Genomic DNA, 21,547 nt, shown 5'->3' with positions numbered 1-21,547 from the left:
CTGAGAGTCGCGGGTTCGAATCCCCCTCACACCAAACATGCTCGCCCTTTCAGCCGTGGGGGCGTCATAAAGTTACGGTCAATCCCACTATTCGTTGGTAAAAGAGTAGCCCAAGAGGTGGCGGTGGGTGGTGATGACTAGCTGCCTTCCGCTGCTAAATTAGGGACAGCTAGCGCAGATAGCCCTCGTGCAGCTTTGCGCGAAATTCAAAAACAAACAAACCATTTTTTTTATTTCTATTTTTTCATACCACAGCGGAGTTTTTTTTTAACTGATTTTTTTTCTGGTAGCAGTACTGTAGCGTACGTAAGTACTGGCCGTATTTATATCTTATTATGGAACAAGACAACGTGACATTTATACGGATATTATAACATTCCTGAAGATTTGAAATCAGAACTTTAAACACACAAAAAAAGGGTTCGTTAATAACTTGACATGATGCACAGACGAAACATAGAATCTACCGTACCATACGAAACACAGAAACCACCAATAAGAGTTCACTTCTGAACTACATCTTATGTAATTGGCTGGTTCTGATGTAAGTAGCGAATCAAGGAATAGATTAAGACTGCGTGTTGATTTATTCGTGAAATTCGCGTTTTGATTTTTTTTTAAATTCACAAATAAACAAATACCTATAAATTTACATTTTTTTAGCTTACGTAATGCTTACTGGAGCATAGTACATGTAATTACGAATAAATAAAACGACCATGAATTCCAGAAAATTTGTTTTAATTGCTCAACGTTTCGACTTTTTACTTTCATATAACGATCTTAATTTGTTCCTGAGGAAGACGTTAATAGTAAAATTAAAACAGATTTAATAACTACAACATTATATAACGATAGTTTAGTGGAGTATGAAAATAATACCGTTACAATATTTTTATTCATACTTAAATACAAACAATAAACCCTAAAATAAATAAAATTATAAACAGAATCTTGCAAGTTTGCTTAACGATTCAGCTTTCAACACAGATACATCAACTACAACATGATATAATAATAGTAAAATTAAAACAGATTTAATAACTACAACATGATATAAGATATAATAACAGTAAAATCAACATAGATCCATCAACTACAACATTATAATAATAGTAAAATGTGAAATCACTGAATAATTAACAAAACCAAAACTCACCTCTTTCGGGAACAAGGACGTCTGAGATTAGGTTAATGACCCCATTCTTGCTCATTATGCTCTCAGGGGATATTTTGACGTCATTGACGAAAGTCCCTGATTGGTTACAATGGAATTCAATGGGATCTCCCCCTACAGTCCGAATTTTATGTTTGCCTATTATACCTGGCACACAGATTGTATGTGGAATCACGTGTTGTTTCAATAGTGCTAGAAAATCAACATAGATTTAGTAATTACATCATGATAAATATCTTCTTCGAGAGTATTTCAATGTGATTCAATATTGAAACACCGAATGGCCAGTACGTGAAATTTATTTTTGTGACATCCGGAATTAACTTGTTATGCTCTTTTTAAAAAAAAAAGACGTAAAAGACTGCACTTGGTTTAAGATTTCTGTGGACTGTATCCTCCTTAGAAGTTTCTGAAGAACTGTTAGCTCCTGATGAAACGTTATTCAAAAACTTATAAGACAGATACAGTTCAAGAACTTACTGTATTTGTGTCTTACGAACTACATCCACGTGAAAATTTGCCCCCCCCCCCAGTGGCACAGGGGTATGTCTGCGGACTTACAACGCTAGAATCCGGGTTTCGATACCCGTGGTTGGCAGAGCACGGATGGCTCATTGTGTAGCTTTGTGCTTAATTACAAACAAACGTAAACATTTTATTGTAATGAGTTAGTTAGTTTCTTTGTTTGTCGCCCCCCTGACATGAGAAGTCTACCTTCGACGACAACATATATATTGAATGGTACCTTTCTCTCGTTGTTTATACTTATTATTTTCGGTGTACCTACAGAGCCGTTTAGGTTAGTTTCTGCTATGAAATATTAAGATACTCATGCAACATAATAACCTAAACCATTGTATGAAAAAAGGTCTGGTGTGTGTGTGTGACTCCACTTATAACTGACGAACCGCCAGACCGATTGTCACCAAACCTAACATGTACTCTTAGGATCTCCTGGAGAGTGGCGTGAGGGATCGGTGTTCGGATTTGACCCCTTATGTCTTCCTCAAGTACAAAAAACGATTCCCAGTCATATTATTTGTAAAAGTGTTTTCAAAGAAGATACTGTTGGTTTTTAAATTAGAGCGTTTTAAGTTCCTCTAGTACTCTGAAAAAAAAATGGTTTGTATTATTATGTGTTAGTTCTTGTTTTGTTTTTTTTTTTACATCCTAGTTTCAAAATTTAAAACAATATATATTCAATTGCCTGGTTATCGCGACACCTAGTGTCAAGAAAAGTAAGCAAAATATATATTAAAAGCTTTTAAGGCCACTATCAAGTCTCCTAGGAGTATTTTATGGTTCTTTACAACAATGACACCAGCATAATTAGCAAAAAAATTGCCCACTGTTTCATGAAAATTAGTTACTGACGAATATATCTTTGTTTTACAAGTCTCAGCTACATAAACTTGATAATAAAGATATTAAAAACAGGTGAATGTTTGTGTCATTATTCTATCAAAATAAGAGTAAACTGTTCCGGTGGATCAGGGTAAGTTTACGGACTCGTAATTCTAAAGTCCGGGGTTCGATCTCAAAGTGCCAGTAGTCCATTGTGTAGCTTTGCGCTAAGAAAACAACCGTGAATAATCGCTAACATCAAATAATAATAAAATCGCTAACATGAAAAAATAATAAAATCGCGAACATGAAATAATAATAAAATCGCGAACATAAAATAATAATAAAATCGTGAACATGAAATAATAATAACTTGATATTTATCATATATATATTTTCGAATCACGAATGTTGTGAAATTTGAAAATATTTTTCAAATGCTCTTCATTTTATTTATCTATTTAATTTATTTGTTTTTCTGCCTAGCACGAAGTGTCTTGGATCTGGCACATAGGTCGAACAATCTTAAGACTTTCTCTACGCTAGCGCGCTCCGCCAACTTGGAACAGGAATTAGTGAGGCCTAACATTACCATCACGGTGTTCGCTCCATCTGATAACGCTTTTGAGGCACTGCCCGAAGAGCGACGATATTGGCTTAAGGAAAACACTGACGAAGCTCGGAAGGTATTACAGTATCACATTGTCCAAGGACGAGTTAAAACGGACACCTTCTCGGACAATCAGAGGTTGGAGACGATAGGAGGAAATCAGCTTAGGTTAAAGGTCTACAGAAAGGTAGGGTTAACATGTCAAGTAAGAAAGACTGCATACCCTCGCCCACCGATCCTTTTCGAGATTGCATGCGTTGGATAACGTCAAATTTTAACTTCTCAGATTCAGATTGATCAACAATCCGGATCGTTTTTTTTTCTTAGTGTGATGAGGAGTCTCGACCTTAATGTGCCCATGAAATGGGGTACTAGTTGAACTTTACAGAGTTATTAACCCAAATAATGTCCCATCTCCCCATGATAAAAATGCTTCACAAACTGAGCAAGAATCCGGATTCGGACCAAATTTGAAGACAACTCTCCCATACTGACTTTCCATCTTGTGTAAAATGTTCGTGTATTTCTCGGTCTATTAGTTTTCGAGATACGCGCGCAGAAACACAGACAGACAGACTGACACACACGGCCCCGATTTCAATATCCTCGCCCCCTTTTCCGGAAAAAAAAGGGCATAGGGTAATAAAATAATACTTTTTTTTTTAAAACCCTGTGTTTTGTGTACTCCGGTTAAGAATATGTTTTATGCAAATATTCATTTTTTTTTATTGAAACAAAAAAGACAACACGAGTCTGGTTATATTTTTTAATTCTTTTTTGGAATCTCGATCTTCAAAACTCAACAAAACCATCACCGAATTAACTAAGAGAATAATTAAATACAAACTTTGTCTCAAGACTAAGATGGTCGTAGAATATTAAAACATGGGGCTACACTACGTCTAATGGAAATGGGGCTGACCCATTTAATTATAATTAATTGGAATCTCGATCTTCAAAACTCAACAAAACCATCACCGAATTAACCAAGAGGATAATTAAATACAAACTTTGTCTCAAGACTAAGATGGTCGTAGAATATTGTCAGCCCCATTTCTATTAGGCGTAGTGTAGCCCCATGTTTCCCATTTGATTATAATTAATCGTAATTAGCTCAAACTTTGAGAAACAATGACCGGAACTCCTTCAAATACTTCGGTTTAATAATAAATATAATGGTTTTTTTCCCAGAGCTTAACTTTAGATTTTAGATAGATTATAATTTGTGTAAATTGTAAAGCGTGAGTTTATACACTGACAGAAAACAAATTTTTTAATATTCTGCAGTATATTTAAAGTATAAAAAGTGAGTATATATATATATGTGTGTGTGTGTGTGTGTGTGATCAGGGTTCAAATTTAAAAGTTCCAAGTGTTTATTTACGATGGAGTAAACTATACAACCACGTTTTTTAGGGTTTTTTTTTTTTTTTGTAATAGAAGCGAATATTTACTTAAAGCCTTCCCTGACTTGCCCGAGATAAGTCGGGCGTCCTCCCTGTTTCAAACAATATTTGCCCGAGTTAATTCGGGCAAACCATATTTTTAATTACTTGCCCGAATATATTCGCATATTATCACGTATTATAATCGGTGCTCGCTAGATGGCAGTAAAAATGCTGAGTGTGCTGGTCTCTATCGGATATATTCTAAGTTATGTATCATAAATACTGGAGATAAGCCTTCTTATCCTCTAGTGTTTGTTGTTTCTTTATAATAATATATATCACACATATATCGAGATAAGTAACAATATAATAACTTTAGTTTAATTAATATATAAGTATAGGCTATCGAAAAACGAAAAAAAAAACAACTAACTTTTTATAAAACTCATTTCCTGTTAAACACAAAGAGCTGTCTGTGCTCTTCCCACCACGACGTATATCGAAACCCTGTTTCTAGCGTTGTAATTCCGCAGAAATACCGCTGTGCCACTAAGGGGGAGGGGGGGTAATTTTCAGAAAACAAAAACAATCCTAATTATATAATTATTATGTCGAGATTAATATCCCACTATTCGTTGGTAAATGAGTAGCCCAAGAGTTGGCGGTGGGTGGTGATGACTAGCTGCCTTCCTTATAGTCTTACACTGCTAAATTAGGGACGGCTAGCGCAGATAGCCCTCGTACAGCTTTGCGCGAAATTCAAAAACAGACAAACAATACTTATAGACCTCAAAAGTAGTTAGGTTAACAGAGAAAAGAAAAACACATTTTTGTCTATATTTTAGTTATTTAAATGTTCAGAACTCCAAAATAAATGTGACGTCATGAGACCTTCATTCTTGTGAAGAAACTTGAAAATTGTTCTTAATTTTTTTTTTTTTTCAACCGTGCACGTAGGCTGTGGGGGTAGAATCCGCTATGGTTACGGAAGGTGACAAAGAAGGCCAGAATGGCGTTATACACGTCATTAACAAGGTCCTCACGCCCCCTCAAAGTAGCACCCTGGAAATGTTGGAAAACAATTCTAATTTCAGGTAAGTGAAAATCAGTGTACTTTATATGGTAGTACATGATATTGTTACAACATCTCAGGGGGGTAATACGTGATATTGTTACAACATCTCAGTGGAATATTACGTGATATTGTTACAACATCTCAGGGGAATATTACGTGATATTGTTACAATACCTCAGGGATATATTACGTGATATTGTTACAATATCTCAGAGGGTAATACGTGATATTGTTACAATATCTCAGGGATATATTACGTGATATTGTTACAATATCTCAGGGGGTAATACGTGATATTGTTACAATATCTCAGGGATATATTACGTGATATTGTTGCAATATCTCAGGGATATATTACGTGATATTGTTACAATATCTCAGGGATATATTACGTGATATTGTTACAATATCTCAAGTGGATAGTGGTTTATATGATATGTTTGTGTATATAAGATAGATATAAATGATGTGATATTTCAAAATTAAGAAATCATTATGCACACTGAAGCTTTAAATGTATTTTAATACTTATACACGACTATGTTTTGGAAAATAAAGCTAACTTTATTTTAGTTTTCCTAACGTTTCGCCATACACACGTTTATACTTCAGAGAATAACGATTACTTTGTTTTAGGTTTTTCAACGTTTCGCCATGCACAAAAACTATACTTCAGAATATAAAACTCACTTGATTTTAGTTTTCATAATGTTTCGCCATGCACACGACTATACTTCAGAAAATGAAACGTACTTTATTTTACGTTTCGCCATTACAGCTTTATCAGGAGAACACGATTCTGAACTTACGTGTAACTGATTTGTTAGCTCATATTTTCCTGATGAAGCCGAAATGGCGAAACGTCGGGAATTCTAAAATAAAGTACGTTTCAAATTCTGAAGTATATTCGTGTATACATATATTTCAATGGATTATGTGATAAGTATATTCGTGTATACATATATTTCAATGGATTATGTGATAAGTATATTCGTGTATACATATATTTCAATGGATCATGTGATAAGTATATTCGTGTATACATATATTTCAATGGATTATGTGATAAGTATATTCGTGTATACATATATTTCAATGGATCATGTGATAAGTATATTCGTGTATACATATATTATGTGATAAGTATATTCGTGTATACATATATTTCAATGGATTATGTGATAAGTATATTCGTGTATACATATATCAATGGATTATGTGATAAGTATATTCGTGTATACATATATTATGTGATAAGTATATTCGTGTATACATATATTATGTGATAAGTATATTCGTGTATACATATATTATGTGATAAGTATATTCGTGTATACATATATTATGTGATAATATGCACACTTTTTTTCTTTCAAGCATGTTCACTGACGCTATCCGAAGAGTCCGAAAAGTTGAACCCCAGTTTTTGTCCAGTAGGACACCTTCCTACATTTCATTTACAGTATTCGCTCCTACAAACCAGGCCTTCAAACGGATGAGACACAAAGACATGAAATCTGTGATGAAAGACGAGAAATCTCTTAAAAAGGTGACAAACGACTTTATTTCTACTGATATTGAACGTAGGATGGCGCTGTGGTAGAGCTATAGATTTCGAAGCTGAAGAGCCAGATTCGAACCCGTACAATACCACAAAATATGCCCCATATTTCAAACTGTGCGTTGTAAGAGTGACAGTTAATTCCTTAGTGTAGGTAATAGGGTGCTGCTGAGTGGTATCTTTTCCACCCCTCTATGCTTAGTAGTTCGAGATTAAGGGTCGCGGGGTGCTGCTGACTGGCTGTCTTTCCTCACCCCCCCCCCTCCCTGCTCAGTAGTTCAAGATTAAGGAGGGCGGAGTAATGCTGACTGGCTGTCTTTCCTCACCCTCCCTGCTCAGTATTTCGAGATTAAGGAGGATGGGGAGCTGTTGACTGACTGTCTTTCTTCACCCTCCCTGCTCAGTATTTCGAGATTAAGGAGGGTGGGGAGCTGTTGACTGACTGTTTTCCTCACCCTCCCTGCTCAGTATTTCGAGATTAATGATGGTTGGGTACTGCTGACTGGCTGTCTTTCCTCACCCTCTCTGCTCAGTATTTCGAGATTAATGATGGTTGGGAGCTGTTGACTGACTGTTTTCCTCATCCTTCCCTGCTCAGTATTTCGAGATTAATGATGGTTGGGTACTGCTGACTGGCTGTCTTTCCTCACCCTCTCTGCTCAGTATTTCGAGATTAAAGATGGTTGGGTGCTGCTGACTGCCTGTCTTTCCTCACCCTCCCTGCTCAGTATTTCGAGATTAAGGAGGATGGGGAGCTGTTGACTGACTGTCTTTCCTCACTCTCCCTGCTCAGTATTTCGAGATTAAAGATGGTTGGGTGCTGCTGACTGACTGTCTTTCCTCACCCTCCCTGCTCAGTATTTCGAGATTAAGGAGGGCGGAGTACTGCTGACTGGCTGTCTTTCCTCACCCTCCCTACTCAGTAGTTCGATATTAAGGATGGCGGTAGACAGCCTTAGTAAATTTGTCACAAATTCAATACAGCTATTTGACTAATAATACATTTATATGATTCAATATAATTTTGATCTATTGCAAACAACGTCGTTATTTACGTACAATTTGATAATCTTAATTGATAAACGATGGATTTCAATTGTTGAAAAGTTTAGTTTAAGAATATTTTAAGAACTGCAGATATACAAGATCATCTGTTGAATAAGAAAATCGTTAAACATGCATGTACGTGTTTTCTTTGTATGTAGAATAATTGATTTTAAATTAATTAAAAGCTACATTTCTGAAAATTTATCATACTATTTGAAAACTGCTCCCCACCCCCACATCCTGATTTTCTTTTTTTTTCTCTCTCTCTCTTTGTGCTAGTTTGTACAGAACCATATTGTGGACGATATGATTTCATCCCACTCTTTTCGCCCAAAGCTCACCTATGACGTCCGTACGGAATATGACATGGTCAAGGTTCATAAAAAGAGAGGTCACTTGATGGTCAACAGTGCCCATATTGTCGAACCAGACCTACTAACTAAAGATGGAATTGTTCATTGTATAGACAAGGTTTTAATGCCAAGAAAACATCGTCACATGTAAGCAGTATAATGTTCTTAATATCGGTCAGAGTCTGATACAGTATCGATCTTATTGATCTGATCCGATTATGTCATCCAAGTTGTTCAATCACACAAAAAATACTTTATGCGTTGTTTGGATTAAAGTGAATTATATGAATATTTTTATTGATAAAACGACATTTAATTATATATAAAAAACACATTCTTACAATAAATACAAATGTCTGAGAATGTCCATACATGTGTGAGCTTAGACAATGATTTATGGTTCTATCGCTATCATTCTGTATCTTAATCACGACACAGAAAACTAATCCACTTTCAAAACAATGCTGCGAATTTTGTTGTTTTTTTTTGCAATGATAGAGGCTTATAATACAAAGCCCATTCACAGTAATTGAGTCCATGTAAGGGATTGAACTTTGTAGTGTGGGGTTCAATATGGGGTTAAACCACGTACACTTGGGCTACCACAATTCCGTCTCATTTGAAATCAAAGCGCCCCCTTCCGTCGGAATATCGAACTTTTAAGCATTTGCACTACAAGTCTATAATTCGCTTTAAATATCGTATTATAAATTAATGTTTTGCTACAGTTGTTATAAATGAATTACCCGATAAACAGCTGGTACTGTAAGATAATAGAACAGGGTTTTTTTTTAAACAGGAGAAATATTTGTAGTAAAAATTCAGTTGTTTCATTATCTTTCAAGGAAACTGGTAAGGTTGGTTTTGTGACACTGGAAAGTTTAATTCTCTACAAGTCATCAACTAACTGCAGAAGAACGTTTTTTTACTGGTGTTTTGAATTTAAAGGGTGTTTACTGTGCTTTATTACGAACAAATTCGTATTTTTGTGTACGGCGCCAAATGTGAATAGTACAAACCCATGCTTGTGTTGTTTTTTTTTTCTTCCCTTTTTTTTTGTTTTTAATTTCAACATTCGTGTTTTTTTTTAAACAAAAATTGTTTTGATGTTTGTTTATTTATTTATTATGTTTTATTAACTTTTTTTTAGCAAGGCATTCACTCTTATAACGCACTTGGAGACCGAAAGTGCGGAGCGCTATTTTTCGCGATAACGGGACGCGAACTATGAAATTTAACCAATAGATTGCGTTCAGCTTATTAACGTTAGTCTTCTGCGACTTCTGTGAAGCCATGATCTCGATGATGTATAGCTTCTAGCCGCCATATTTGTTTCACACGGCCATATTGTTTTCAGATTACTAACACTATGTGCAGTACAGTTTCCTGTTAACACTAATTTTTTAATAATAAGAACTTGCTTTTCAAATCCCACTACTCGATCTGACAAGAGTAGCCCAAAAGTTGGCGGTGGGTGGATGGTGTTAACTAGCTCCCTTTAGTCTATCGCTAAAAAATTAAGGACGGCTTGTGCAAATAGTCCTCGAATAGCTTTGTGCGAAATTCAACAAGTCCAAAAACTAAAGCCAACTTTTAATAAGTTGTGAATAACCTAACATGTACCTATTAAAAGTGATAATACCCTTTACTGTATAAGAAAATTGAGTTTATGTCCCGCGTGATTTTCTCAAGTAAATTATATCTATTATTATTATTACCAGTAACTTCTGATCACGCCCCCCGCCAGTGGCACAGCGGTATGTCTACGGACTTACAACGCTAGAATATGGGTTTCGATACCCGTGGTGGGCAGAGCACAGATAGCCCATTGTGTAGCTTTGTGCTTAATTACAAAAAAAAGAAACTTCTGATCAACTCCGCAGTTGAATCAGGGGTAAGCTTCAGGACTTGTCTCTCTAAAGTTTGAGGTTCTATCCCCGCGACGGTCTCGGCGCAGATAGCCACAATTACGTAGCTTTATACGAAAACAACAACAACAACTTGGTAGGTATTGCAACTAGTTTTATATAGGCCTAACTAAGGTTATGTTGTATTATGAAATAAAAACTTCTAATATAAGAATAAACTGGTTCATAAACTGGTTCATCGGTTCTGATTAGAAAACTACTATAGAATTTGTCTCCAATATTTATGTTTATGAAATATATGCCAACCCAGTGTTTCTCAGCCGGATTTGCCAGACATTTGAGAAACACTGCGCTAACCTGTATTAATATTATTTCTTAGAAATTTATAAGTTTATTTTAGTTGTTATATGACAGTTTTTATGGCAGCTTCTAACTGTTTGCTTTTTTGTTAAGCTCAAACCTACCTAATGGACTATTTTGTGCTATGCCAATGGCGGATATCGAAATCCGATTTTAGCGTTATTAGCCCTCGGACTTATCGCTGGGCCAATTGGGGTGGGCTTTTAAAATATTACGTGTAAACATCACCATGTAGAGGTCAATTGGACATATATATCAACTTACGACTTCTTCTTAATCAAGAAACTTAGTTAACTGAATATTTAAGGGGGAGGAATCGTAGTTGCGTGAAAAAAGAACACACTCAGAAATTATTTTATCGTTAGCTTGTTTTGTTTCGTTAGCTCTAAAATTATTAGAAACCAGTAAACCTGTACGTGTTTTTGTTTGTTTGTTGTTGTTTTTTCACTTCCCTCTTAAAAATCGTAATGGACGAAGTAAAAAGAACGTGAGAAACACCAGTAGTTTAACGTGATGTTTATCACAGACATTACTGTTGTTGGATTATCTTTAGTTTTGGTTTTGATTATTTATTGTGACTTCTTTTTTCAGGAACAAACTACAACAGAGGCAACAAAACTCTTCTCTGCTATGAACGCCTTTAAACCTATTTTCATTTCCTCCTGTAGAGACAGCGCATGCGCAGAAAGTTCACTGTGTAGCTTTGCGCTAAACAAATAAATCCCTTTCTTTAGTTTTTCTAAAAAAGATCCCTATAGTAAAAAAATAAGTACCAAGAATATTTTTCATTCTGTTGAATGTTAATAAAATTAGTTTTTAATGAAAATGATGTCAAGTTTTGAAATACTTGTAAATATTTTAAAGCTGAGTATGAACAAATAATAAATAGTATGTGATCATGCAAGTTCCAGCACAAACAGTTATTCAATATATCTTGTATTAAATGAGACTTAATATCATTGAATAAAACTATTTTCGCCTATGATATAAATAATATATTTTCTAGATCATATTTAATATTATCCAAGATTTATTATTTGATAAATGTTAGTAATTCATGTTTGACGTAAGTTTCAATGTTACGAAAGTTATGAAACTATTTAAAAACCTCTATCTCATGCTTTGATAATTTTATGTGCTGTACTAAGAGATCTGCAAATTTTTTCAGTTTTGTCGTGTTTGTGTGTGTGGATTTTATATAAAAAAACCCATCAAAATGAATAAATACGTTGCTTGGTAACTCCTATCGACTTCTGTTATTTAAATTTGTGGGGAAATGATGTCAAGGAAACACAGATAAAGAAAACATATATTTTACGACTTTATTTATATATATATGATCTGTTTTATCGTTTACCTAAATAAAATGTTGTTTTTAACTCGCGATGTATGGAAATAATAATATTGATAATCAGTGCAGTCTACCAAAACATCCAAGAGAGGGCGCCAATTATCGTCTGCCGTTAAACTCACCAAAACCCCAAGCTAAGCCAAGAGAGGGCGCCAACGTAGCAAATTGCTAAACATACTGTAACTCATGATCAACAAATCTCTCTTTGAGGTGGGACAAATAGGCATTCATGTGATAAAGTTTATATTTACCGTAAAAAAATTGTGTATTAGCACAAAAATAAAGGCCTTAGTTGCACATTGTGAAACTCCACTCGTTTCACGTTAAGTAACCATACTTCAGTTACTTATGTTCAATGTTCAAAAAATATTTCCGCGAATGGTCTATACGTCAGCGGTTCTCAAACATTTCAGGTTCACTTACCACTTTTTTGTTTAATTTTTAAAGAAATAAAAAACTTAGTAATAAAATTTCATATATTTAACACTTATCCATTAATGCGAAGAATGCGATTGTTTTTCTGGCGCGATTGAAAATTCTGGCGAGGGGGGAGGTCTATAAGTGAGGAGAATAGTGTGTATATGTACGTGGAAAGTTCAGATAGGGCTTATGATAATTTTTATGATTTTTTATACTAATTGTGTGGAGTATCACCGACATTAGCTCCACCTACCGCCAATCGTATGCGTATCACAGTTTGAGAATCCCTGATCTATGTAAACATTCAAGAAAATTACCAGTACAGAAAAGAAATACTGCTTATAAAAATTTAAAAACTGACCCATCTAGCACAGGTTGACCTTGCGGATGAGAGTATCTTCGAATGAATGGGAATTTTCATTTGTAAATCAACAGACTGATTTTTTAAAGTTATTAAGCACGAGTTCATGTGAAAAGCGAAACAAATAATTTTTATTTCGAACATTATTGTGTACAAATATGTTCGATAGATGACTCTTAAGTAGCTATACAATGAACTACCTAAATGAGCAGGTTGGACGTTTCAATAAAAGGTAATACCATTTTGAGTTTTAAATCTCAGGTTTCTAATTTACAAAATATATATTTTCTTTTTATGAACAACAAGAAGTATTTGGTCGTACAAGTTCGAGCACAAACAATTATTCAGTATTCACTATTAAAACCATGCACATTTTTTTATTAAATGGAACTGAAGCATCCGACGTTAATATCATTTAAGAAAATCGTATTGTATTTAAGTGTTTTACACTCACAAAAGGGTCCGGCATGACCAGGTGGTTAAGGCGCTCGACTCGCAATCTGCGGGTCGCGGGTTTGAATCCCCGTCACACCAAACATGCTCGCCCTTTCAGCTGTGTGGGCGTTATAAAGCGACGGTCAATCCCACTATTCGTTGGTAAAAGAGTAGCCCAAGAGTTGGCGGTGGGTGGTTATGACTAGTTGCCTTTCCTCTAGCCTTACACTGCTAAATTAGGGACGGCTAGCGCAGATAACCCTCGTGTAGTTTTGCACGAAATTACAAAACAAACAAACAAACATTCATAAAAAAGAAACCTCTCTTTCTATAGGTATTTGAATAACTTCAAACACAATTTTGCCACAATTTAAATAACTCAATTGAATTTAAGAGAATCATCTTAAATAATTACTAATGTCTTATCTGTGAAATGATATAGATGGATATGCGATCTATTTTTTATGTTACAGTACTGTTTAAACTTTTATGAAAATCGACTTTCTGCTCATGATAAAAAAACAAGAGGGAACACTCAGTAGCCGCGGCTGTAGTTAGATCTCAAATTGTTCAAGAGATGGAGCTATGAGCTAAAGATCTATTCTTGAAAAGAAAAAAAAAATCAGAGCCATTCTATGAGCCGCTGTACCGCGGCTAAAAATAGGTTTGATAAAAGTTCAATAGTTAAGTTGTATACGTTGTTGTAGTTTTGTGTATTCAATATCAAAATTCCCAAATTCTGATTTTCTATAACATATAAGCTGTCTTCAAGTAATTATGTAATACTCTCAAGATTCCAATTTATGATCTTCTCCTGATGTCGTATACAGCATACGACTATAAATATACATTACGAAGAAATATCTTCACTCCTGCCATCTAGTGGCTAGAATATATACTGCGTTAGTAGATACCGCTCATTATTACCTCCTTCTCCCCAAAAACAATTCTTTTGGGAGAATTAATTAGTGCCTCTCATTGTAATTTTTGTTTTGTATTTCACAATTATATATGGAACAAACTGATTTTTCTAAAATGAGATACGTTGCTGAGAAAGAAATATATTGAAATAAAATTCTGTAAAAATATATCAAAATATGATCTCGATCCAAGTCTTCATTACAATTGATATAAAACATTAGTAATACAGTTTTTCTGTAGTATACTGCTTCGTTTTCTGTTGAAATTTTTGAATAATAGAGGGAGCGCACAAAAATACCTAAATATTTTATTGCTGTTCAGCATTTTAATTCAAACTAATGATTAATCCAAATTACGCTATTCCATCTTCACTATCTATGATCATTTAGCATTTATTGTATATGTTCTACAATAAAAAATATTTTTTGCTTGGCATCATTATTTCTATTTTCATCCAACGTTGTTTGAACGACAGAAAAGTGAAAAGAAAACCCAAGTATGATATAAACAGAAGTTATAACCAATACATAACACTTCTAGAACAGAAACTGGTTAAATAATCGATATTGTTTTTCTATGTGTTTGGAGCATCTGAGAAACTTATCTAACGGTATGCAGAAAATAAATGCTGAATCCTGTGTTCAAAGTTTTGGAGTCAATAAAAGAAACCTCAACGATAAGTCTGAAGGCTTACAACGCTAAAACCTGAATTTCGGTACTCGTTGTGGCTACCGCAAAGATAAGACTATTGTGTAGCTTTGTACTTAACAACAAACAAACAAACCACGAAAGAATATAGTTGCGTCCCTATAGTCGAAATCTTGATTTTTCCTGCTAGTATCTCTCATTTTTATTATTTTATATTGCTCTAATATATCTTGAATCTACTGTGAAACAGATTTTTACATAAGTATTTATAAAAAAAAATATCATACACTAACTACTTGAATTAAAATATCTGGAAAGAGGAAGATACTGTTCAAACATATTGGCTTTATCTCGTGATTCGATTTGTTACCGTTAGAGGGGGCGACTCAAAATGCGCAGCGCAAAGGTATGTTTAACACTAACATTATAGATTTGCTGTTTGACTTCGAAGGTTAAGTCTATTCTTTTTTATATATATTTTATTGTCTAGGTTACTTTGTAAATTTAAAAACAAACAATAACATTATCCTTTGCTTTGTGCATGAAACATAATTTGATTAAAAAACTACTATACGTAAGTTGTCGAAAACGTTACTTCAAAGTTATTCACTTATTCAAGTTATTGGGGTAATTGTAATTTATCACTTTATCATCAGTTTGTCTGTTTTTTAATGACAAACATTGTTTTGTAAATTGTATTATGTGATTTGGACTATGTTACAATTCACAAAGTAAAATAACTGTAAACTAATGGCGTCTATTAACACGACTGACAGTGACACTCTAGCATAGTCTGCGTGGGTAGGTTTTGTTTTAACCATCGGAAGGTCTTCTCCATGTCTGTTACTGTTGGCGTTATATTTCCATAAAATCAGTACCGTTGATACTACACCTAAATAAAAGTACTATTGACGTTGTTCGGTCAAGAGTGGAATCTTCATTCCAATAGTTTCTACTAGAACACAATAATAGTGTACACTATCCTGAATTCAACACAAGGATACCAATTGGGGAGAAAGGAAATAGCACCCCCTCCCCCAAGAAGATTCGAAAAACCTGATCAAAATGTGACAATTTTCACTGTGTATGCTGTCAAGCTACAGTAGAATACAATGCCTGGCAACATGTTGTTTTTCACTTTAGAAAAATATAATAATTTCCCCCTTCACATACATACAGAGTTTTAAAGGAGATCAGATATACAAGCTTCTCTTCCTTTTTTTTTTTTTTTTGGTAGGTCAATAGAAAGTGGGCTGATGATTAAAAAGCTGCTAATGTTACTCCTATTTTTAAAGAAGGTGGTAAAAAGTTACTGGCCACCAAGTCTTATTTCTGTAGCAGAAAAAACTAGATAGTTTGATAAAAGAAGCTTTACAAAATAATTTGGCAAAGTATGATTTCATAAAAGAAAAGTAACATGGATGTTTTCAAAGGTAATTTGTTATTATTTTTGTAACTGTTACTTTTTTATGGATGATAGAAAGGGTGTGGACTTGGTTTACTTAGATTTTCAAGAGGTTTTTGATATGGTTCCATACAAAAAAAAAGGAAATTAGCTAAAAATATCACATCAATAGGGGGCAGTAGAAAGACTACTTAAAGGTATTGTAAGATGGTTGAATGCAAGAAAGAAAAAACAGTTGTTATTAGTGGACCCTTGTTACTAGTAGAGAACCTCAGGGCTTATTTCTTGGGTCTACGCTTTTTGTACTTGAAATTAATTAATATTAATATCAGAACAAGCTATGTACTCAGAGTAAAACAAAGTCCATCTGGCAATCAGTGTTTCTGATTAAACGTGCGTTTCACCGTATAAAGATTAGAATGAATTATTTCATCAGTTGGATACCCATGCTGTTAATGGTAGTTTTGGCCATAATCCCAATAATATCTTATGATGTTTGGCTAACTTGAGATATTGTCATAATTAGTGACAATGTCTTGGATATTTCTAGCTGTATTAAGATATTACAGAAAGACTTGAATAAATTTGTAAGTTAGACAGATATTTTACAAGTGATTTTTATTTATTGTACTTGTAAGGTAATACACTTGGGTTGTCATAATTTAGACTACACGTTTAATATAGATGATGACCCACTTAGTCACATGACTGAAGAAAGGAATTTTATCATAGTTGTGGATAAGTCACTCGAGCCATCCAAGCAGTGTTTTGGGGTATTAATATAAGTGTATTAATTACAAGTAAGAAGAGATAATTATTCAAAGCACCAGTTAGGCTTCACTTACAATTTTGTTTTGAGGTTTGCATACCTAAGAAACGAAATTGCGCTATTGTGAAAAGTCCAGAATCTTATTAAATTAATGAATTTTTTTATTTCAGGAGTTTTCACGGTTTCAATATGGAGGATTACAAGTTCCTATTTAAGGTTGTGTTAGTTGGAAATGCTGGAGTTGGGAAAACTTGCCTAGTTCGGCGTTTTACACAGGTGAGTTGATGACCATTTCACTGTACTGGTGTGAAGAAATACCGTGCTAAGCTGAATCCTGAAAAATGGAAGATCGGAATAGCCAGTGACTATTGTTGGTGCTACTACAGCGTGTAACCTACACAGATATTTACACTATAGCGTGTGGTCTACACAGATATTTACACTATAACAATGCGGTCTACACAGATAATTACACTATAACAATGCGATCTACAAGGATATTTACACTATAACAATGTGGTCTACACAGATATTTACACTATAACAATGCAGTCTACACAGATATTTACACTATAACAATGCGGTCTACACAGATAATTACACTATAACAATGCGGTCTACACAGATAATTACACTATAACAATGCGATCTACAAGGATATTTACACTATAACAATGTGGTCTACACAGATATTTACACTATAACAATGCGGTCTACACAGATATTTACACTATAACAATGTGGTCTACACAGATATTTACACTATAACAATGCGATCTACAAGGATATTTACACTATAACAATGCGTCTACACAGATATTTACACTATAACAATGCGGTCTACAAGGATATATACACTATAACAATGTGGTCTACACAGATATTTACACTATAGCATGTGGTCTACACAGATATTTACACTATAACAATGCGGTCTACACAGATACTATCATCATCACAGTTTTAATGATTCACTAAAACATAATTTCTTGCTAAATGATTTATATCTATCCATGTTGTTGTTCAACAAATAATAATAATTTAATAAGTTGTTTGTTCCAAAACAGTACCTTAAATTTAGGTTATAATTGTGCTAGTTTTGATTGTTGGAATTTATTGCATTCCGATTATATTTGTCCCCAAAACATTACATAATGGTGTTTTGTACCTTATTAGTTTAAAGGCATTATTTATAATAACTGTCACCAGTTGCAAATAAACGAAAGTTAAAACGGTGATGATGCCATTATCTTTGTAGACTGCATGCTATAGTGTAAATATATTTGTAGACGGCACTCTATAATAGCATCATATTGTTACTTTAACTAAACAGCAACTATTAAGCACAGTCATAGAAGTGTTTAGTCTGGGCAATTCTTTCAGGGTAAAATTTAATGGTGATGTCACAACATTCTACTAGTGAGGCAGCAACATACCTCGAAACATTGGAAGTATCATCCATTTAGTGATAAAATTGTGTAGATTAGTTTAATGAAGACAGTAACGTGATCTTTCATACTGAATACAGTGCCAAGCTCAAGTATTTCATTAACAACTAAATGCAGGTGATAAATTAGAGACCACGTAATAGCACACTTGTCATATCTTTATTCACGCTACTGTTGGAACGATCGTCAACAGTTCAGTATAATTCATTATTGTTATTAATTAAGATTTATTCTTGGAATTAAGTAATCTCTTATTTGAATACAAATAGCCTAATTTGCATATCATTTGGCTGTACAGATTCTAATGTAAATTGAAATTCAATTCAGAGGAGACGAGTAACGGCAAAGTGTGTTGGTGTCAAATTGAAAAACAACCAAGATACTGTGATGTAAAAGTTTTTATTTTTTAAATATGTAATTATAATATGTTATTAAAGACAAAGTAATCTTCTTAACTAGCCTGTATGAATTTTTCTGATTAGTTACGTGACCAATTCGTAGTACAAGTAAGTCCCTTTCACAAAAATCAGTGCTTCCTTCTTGTCTGTTATATTTTATATGAAATTCAAACAAAATAGTTAATTTCTGTATCATCTTGTAAACGTCTGTTGTAACAGTAGTAAAAAAAATCTTGTGGGGGAAACACACAATTGCCTGCTGATCATAACGTAACACACATTTTTTTATTGTCTTTATTTTTCCACATAAATGTTTAAATTACATTTTTTATGTAATATGTGTTACGTTATGATCAGCAGACAATTGTGTGTTACGTTATGATCAGCAGACAATTGTGTGTTACGTTATGATCAGCAGACAACTGTGTGTGTTACGTTATGATCAGCAGGCAATTGTGTGTTATGTTATGATCAGCAGACAACTGTACATAAACTATGCTCATGGCATCAAACACTTGATAAATAACAACAGAAGAGGTTAGTTTTTGGGGGGTCAAGGTCACAAAAATCCAAAATATCCCTATCTGAGAACATTGGGACCTGTTTTTCACACTATTTTTGCTCTTTAACTCAGTCAAAAATGAATGTATTTTGATGAAATTTGTTGAATATATGAATAATATTATTCCTCATTGTCCTGCTAAAAATGATCCGTGTCCACTGATAACGACAGACGTATGGACAAGTTTTAGTATTTTTTGAGTGTCGAACATGATCAATGCCGAGTGTGCACTCTACTTAGTCCCCTCTAGTTGTACTAAATCTTAGTACCAGTGCATTTGTTATAACTGTTCATCTCTCTCTTCTCTCTCGTCAAGTTATATTCTACCCAAATTTGGCATGTCACTTCTTGGACAATGTTAGAAATGGTTTATTGATTGTCAGCACCACCAGTCTTTGGTTAGGCAGTTTTAACATTTCTGTTACTTCGGTTATATTTTAATCCTTTATTATCCTCTAATTCAAGTCTATGAATAATCCTTAAAAACTGGTTTAAACTTTGCTAGTATTGTCGCAGAAAGTTTTTTTTTAGATAATTACCTAAAAGGTTTCCAACAATAAGAAACTCCATTAATTTTCTCTCCCAACAATGATCACTTGTTCATTACCAATTTCTTTCTCCCCCTCATGATTTTTGAAACAATATTTGTACTTTTTGGTTTTGATCCCATTGTAGCTCTCTCAAAGTTTTGGTTTGTTAGGCCTAACATTGCAAGTCGGATTCTACCGTATACATGCAGTGTTGTTCTTGAAGTTTTGTTTTGTCAATTTACTCGAGTTATTCAGAAATAACATAGAAAGTACAATTTTCCATCTGTTAATTTTTTCCCATTAAGAGAAGAATTGAGCATTAGTATAACATAATTGTTATAAATTTTGGTTTTTGTGTATAAATTTTTATTTTGGCAAAAACAAACAATTAAAAATAAATATTAGTGTCTAAATAAGATGATGAAAAATTTTTTTCCAAATAATTATAGTCATGTATGTTTACAAGTGTAATGTGTATACCTGCATAAATAATTACATGTATAGTTTAGAGGTCAAAAGTAAAATTTATAGAATACTGTTACGACAGTGGAAGTCATGTGATGCTAGTAACACGTCGTGAGATTCTAGAAAGATCATGTCCGTTCGTGAAGCCTCTAGTGTTCTCCAGACGCCCTCTATTCTGTATATATATAAGCCGGCAAATGAAGTGATGGCAGATAGATAATTAAATTGCAGACAGACAGAGATGGACAGTCGAGTCAAGCTCGTTAGTAAAGTGCGTGAATCGTTGAGAGTTATAGCGAGTGTTTAAGTGACTGTGGAAATTAAGCGTATTGCAAAGTTGTATTGAGAAAGAATAAACTAGTTTTATTTAAGAAAGGACTTGTACCGCTGAAGTTTCTGGGAAAGAACTTCCCCTGGAAATTATCAAACGAGTAGAGACATAACAATACAGTTATTCATTACGGTGTACACAACTACTCTGTTTCATCTCAAATAGTGTATTTATACTATTTTGTAATTCTGATGACATTCAAATGTTACACATGATATATTTATTGTATAATAATTATTGCAGGGTTTGTTTCCTCCATGCCAAGGAGCTACAATTGGAGTAGATTTCTTAATAAAGACTGTCGAGGTTGAAGGGGAGAAAGTCAAGGTAAGTATATTTTACTAACACATACACTGTACACATTTGGAGTAGATTTCTTAATAAAGACTGTCGAAGTTGAAGGGGAGAAAGTCAAGGTAAGTATGTTTTACTAACACATACACTGTACACATTTGGAGTAGATTTCTTATTAAAGACTGTCAAGGTTGTAGGGGAGAAAGTCAAGGTAAGTATGTTTTACTAACACATACACTGTACACATTTGGAGTAGATTTCTTAATAAAGACTGTCGAGGTTGTAGGGGAGAAAGTCAAGGTAAGTATGTTTTACTAACACATACACTGTACACATTTGTAGTAGATTTCTTAATAAAGACTGTCGAGGTTGTAGGGGAGAAAGTCAAGGTAAGTATGTTTTACTAACACATACACTGTACACATT

The 21,547-nt window shown here is 34.0% G+C and overlaps 2 protein-coding genes across 2 annotated transcripts in view; both read left to right on the top strand.

Annotated features, from left to right (window-relative positions):
• Positions 1-11,739, top strand: part of LOC106462905 (periostin-like) — a 31,683-nt gene extending 19,944 nt beyond the window's left edge. The window contains exons 6-10 of the mRNA XM_013922872.2: positions 3,008-3,318; positions 5,477-5,613; positions 6,972-7,143; positions 8,482-8,702; positions 11,375-11,739. Of these exons, the coding sequence (XP_013778326.1) occupies positions 3,008-3,318; positions 5,477-5,613; positions 6,972-7,143; positions 8,482-8,702; positions 11,375-11,417 (884 nt within the window). The 3' untranslated portion in view covers positions 11,418-11,739. The remainder of the gene's footprint in view (positions 1-3,007; positions 3,319-5,476; positions 5,614-6,971; positions 7,144-8,481; positions 8,703-11,374) is intronic.
• Positions 11,740-15,326: 3,587 nt separating this feature from the next.
• Positions 15,327-21,547, top strand: part of LOC106462911 (ras-related protein Rab-30-like) — a 13,238-nt gene continuing 7,017 nt past the window's right edge. Inside the window, exons 1-3 of the mRNA XM_013922879.2 lie at positions 15,327-15,370; positions 17,264-17,369; positions 21,071-21,154. Coding sequence (XP_013778333.1) covers positions 17,283-17,369; positions 21,071-21,154 — 171 coding nt within the window. The 5' untranslated portion in view covers positions 15,327-15,370; positions 17,264-17,282. The remainder of the gene's footprint in view (positions 15,371-17,263; positions 17,370-21,070; positions 21,155-21,547) is intronic.

Source organism: Limulus polyphemus, unplaced genomic scaffold (genome assembly GCF_000517525.1).
Source record: "Limulus polyphemus unplaced genomic scaffold, Limulus_polyphemus-2.1.2 Scaffold1279, whole genome shotgun sequence".
In the NCBI taxonomy this organism is placed as follows: Eukaryota; Metazoa; Arthropoda; class Merostomata; order Xiphosura; family Limulidae; genus Limulus; species Limulus polyphemus.
The sequence above is the reverse complement of the archived record's forward strand: the minus strand, read 5'-3'. Positions and strand labels throughout refer to the sequence as shown.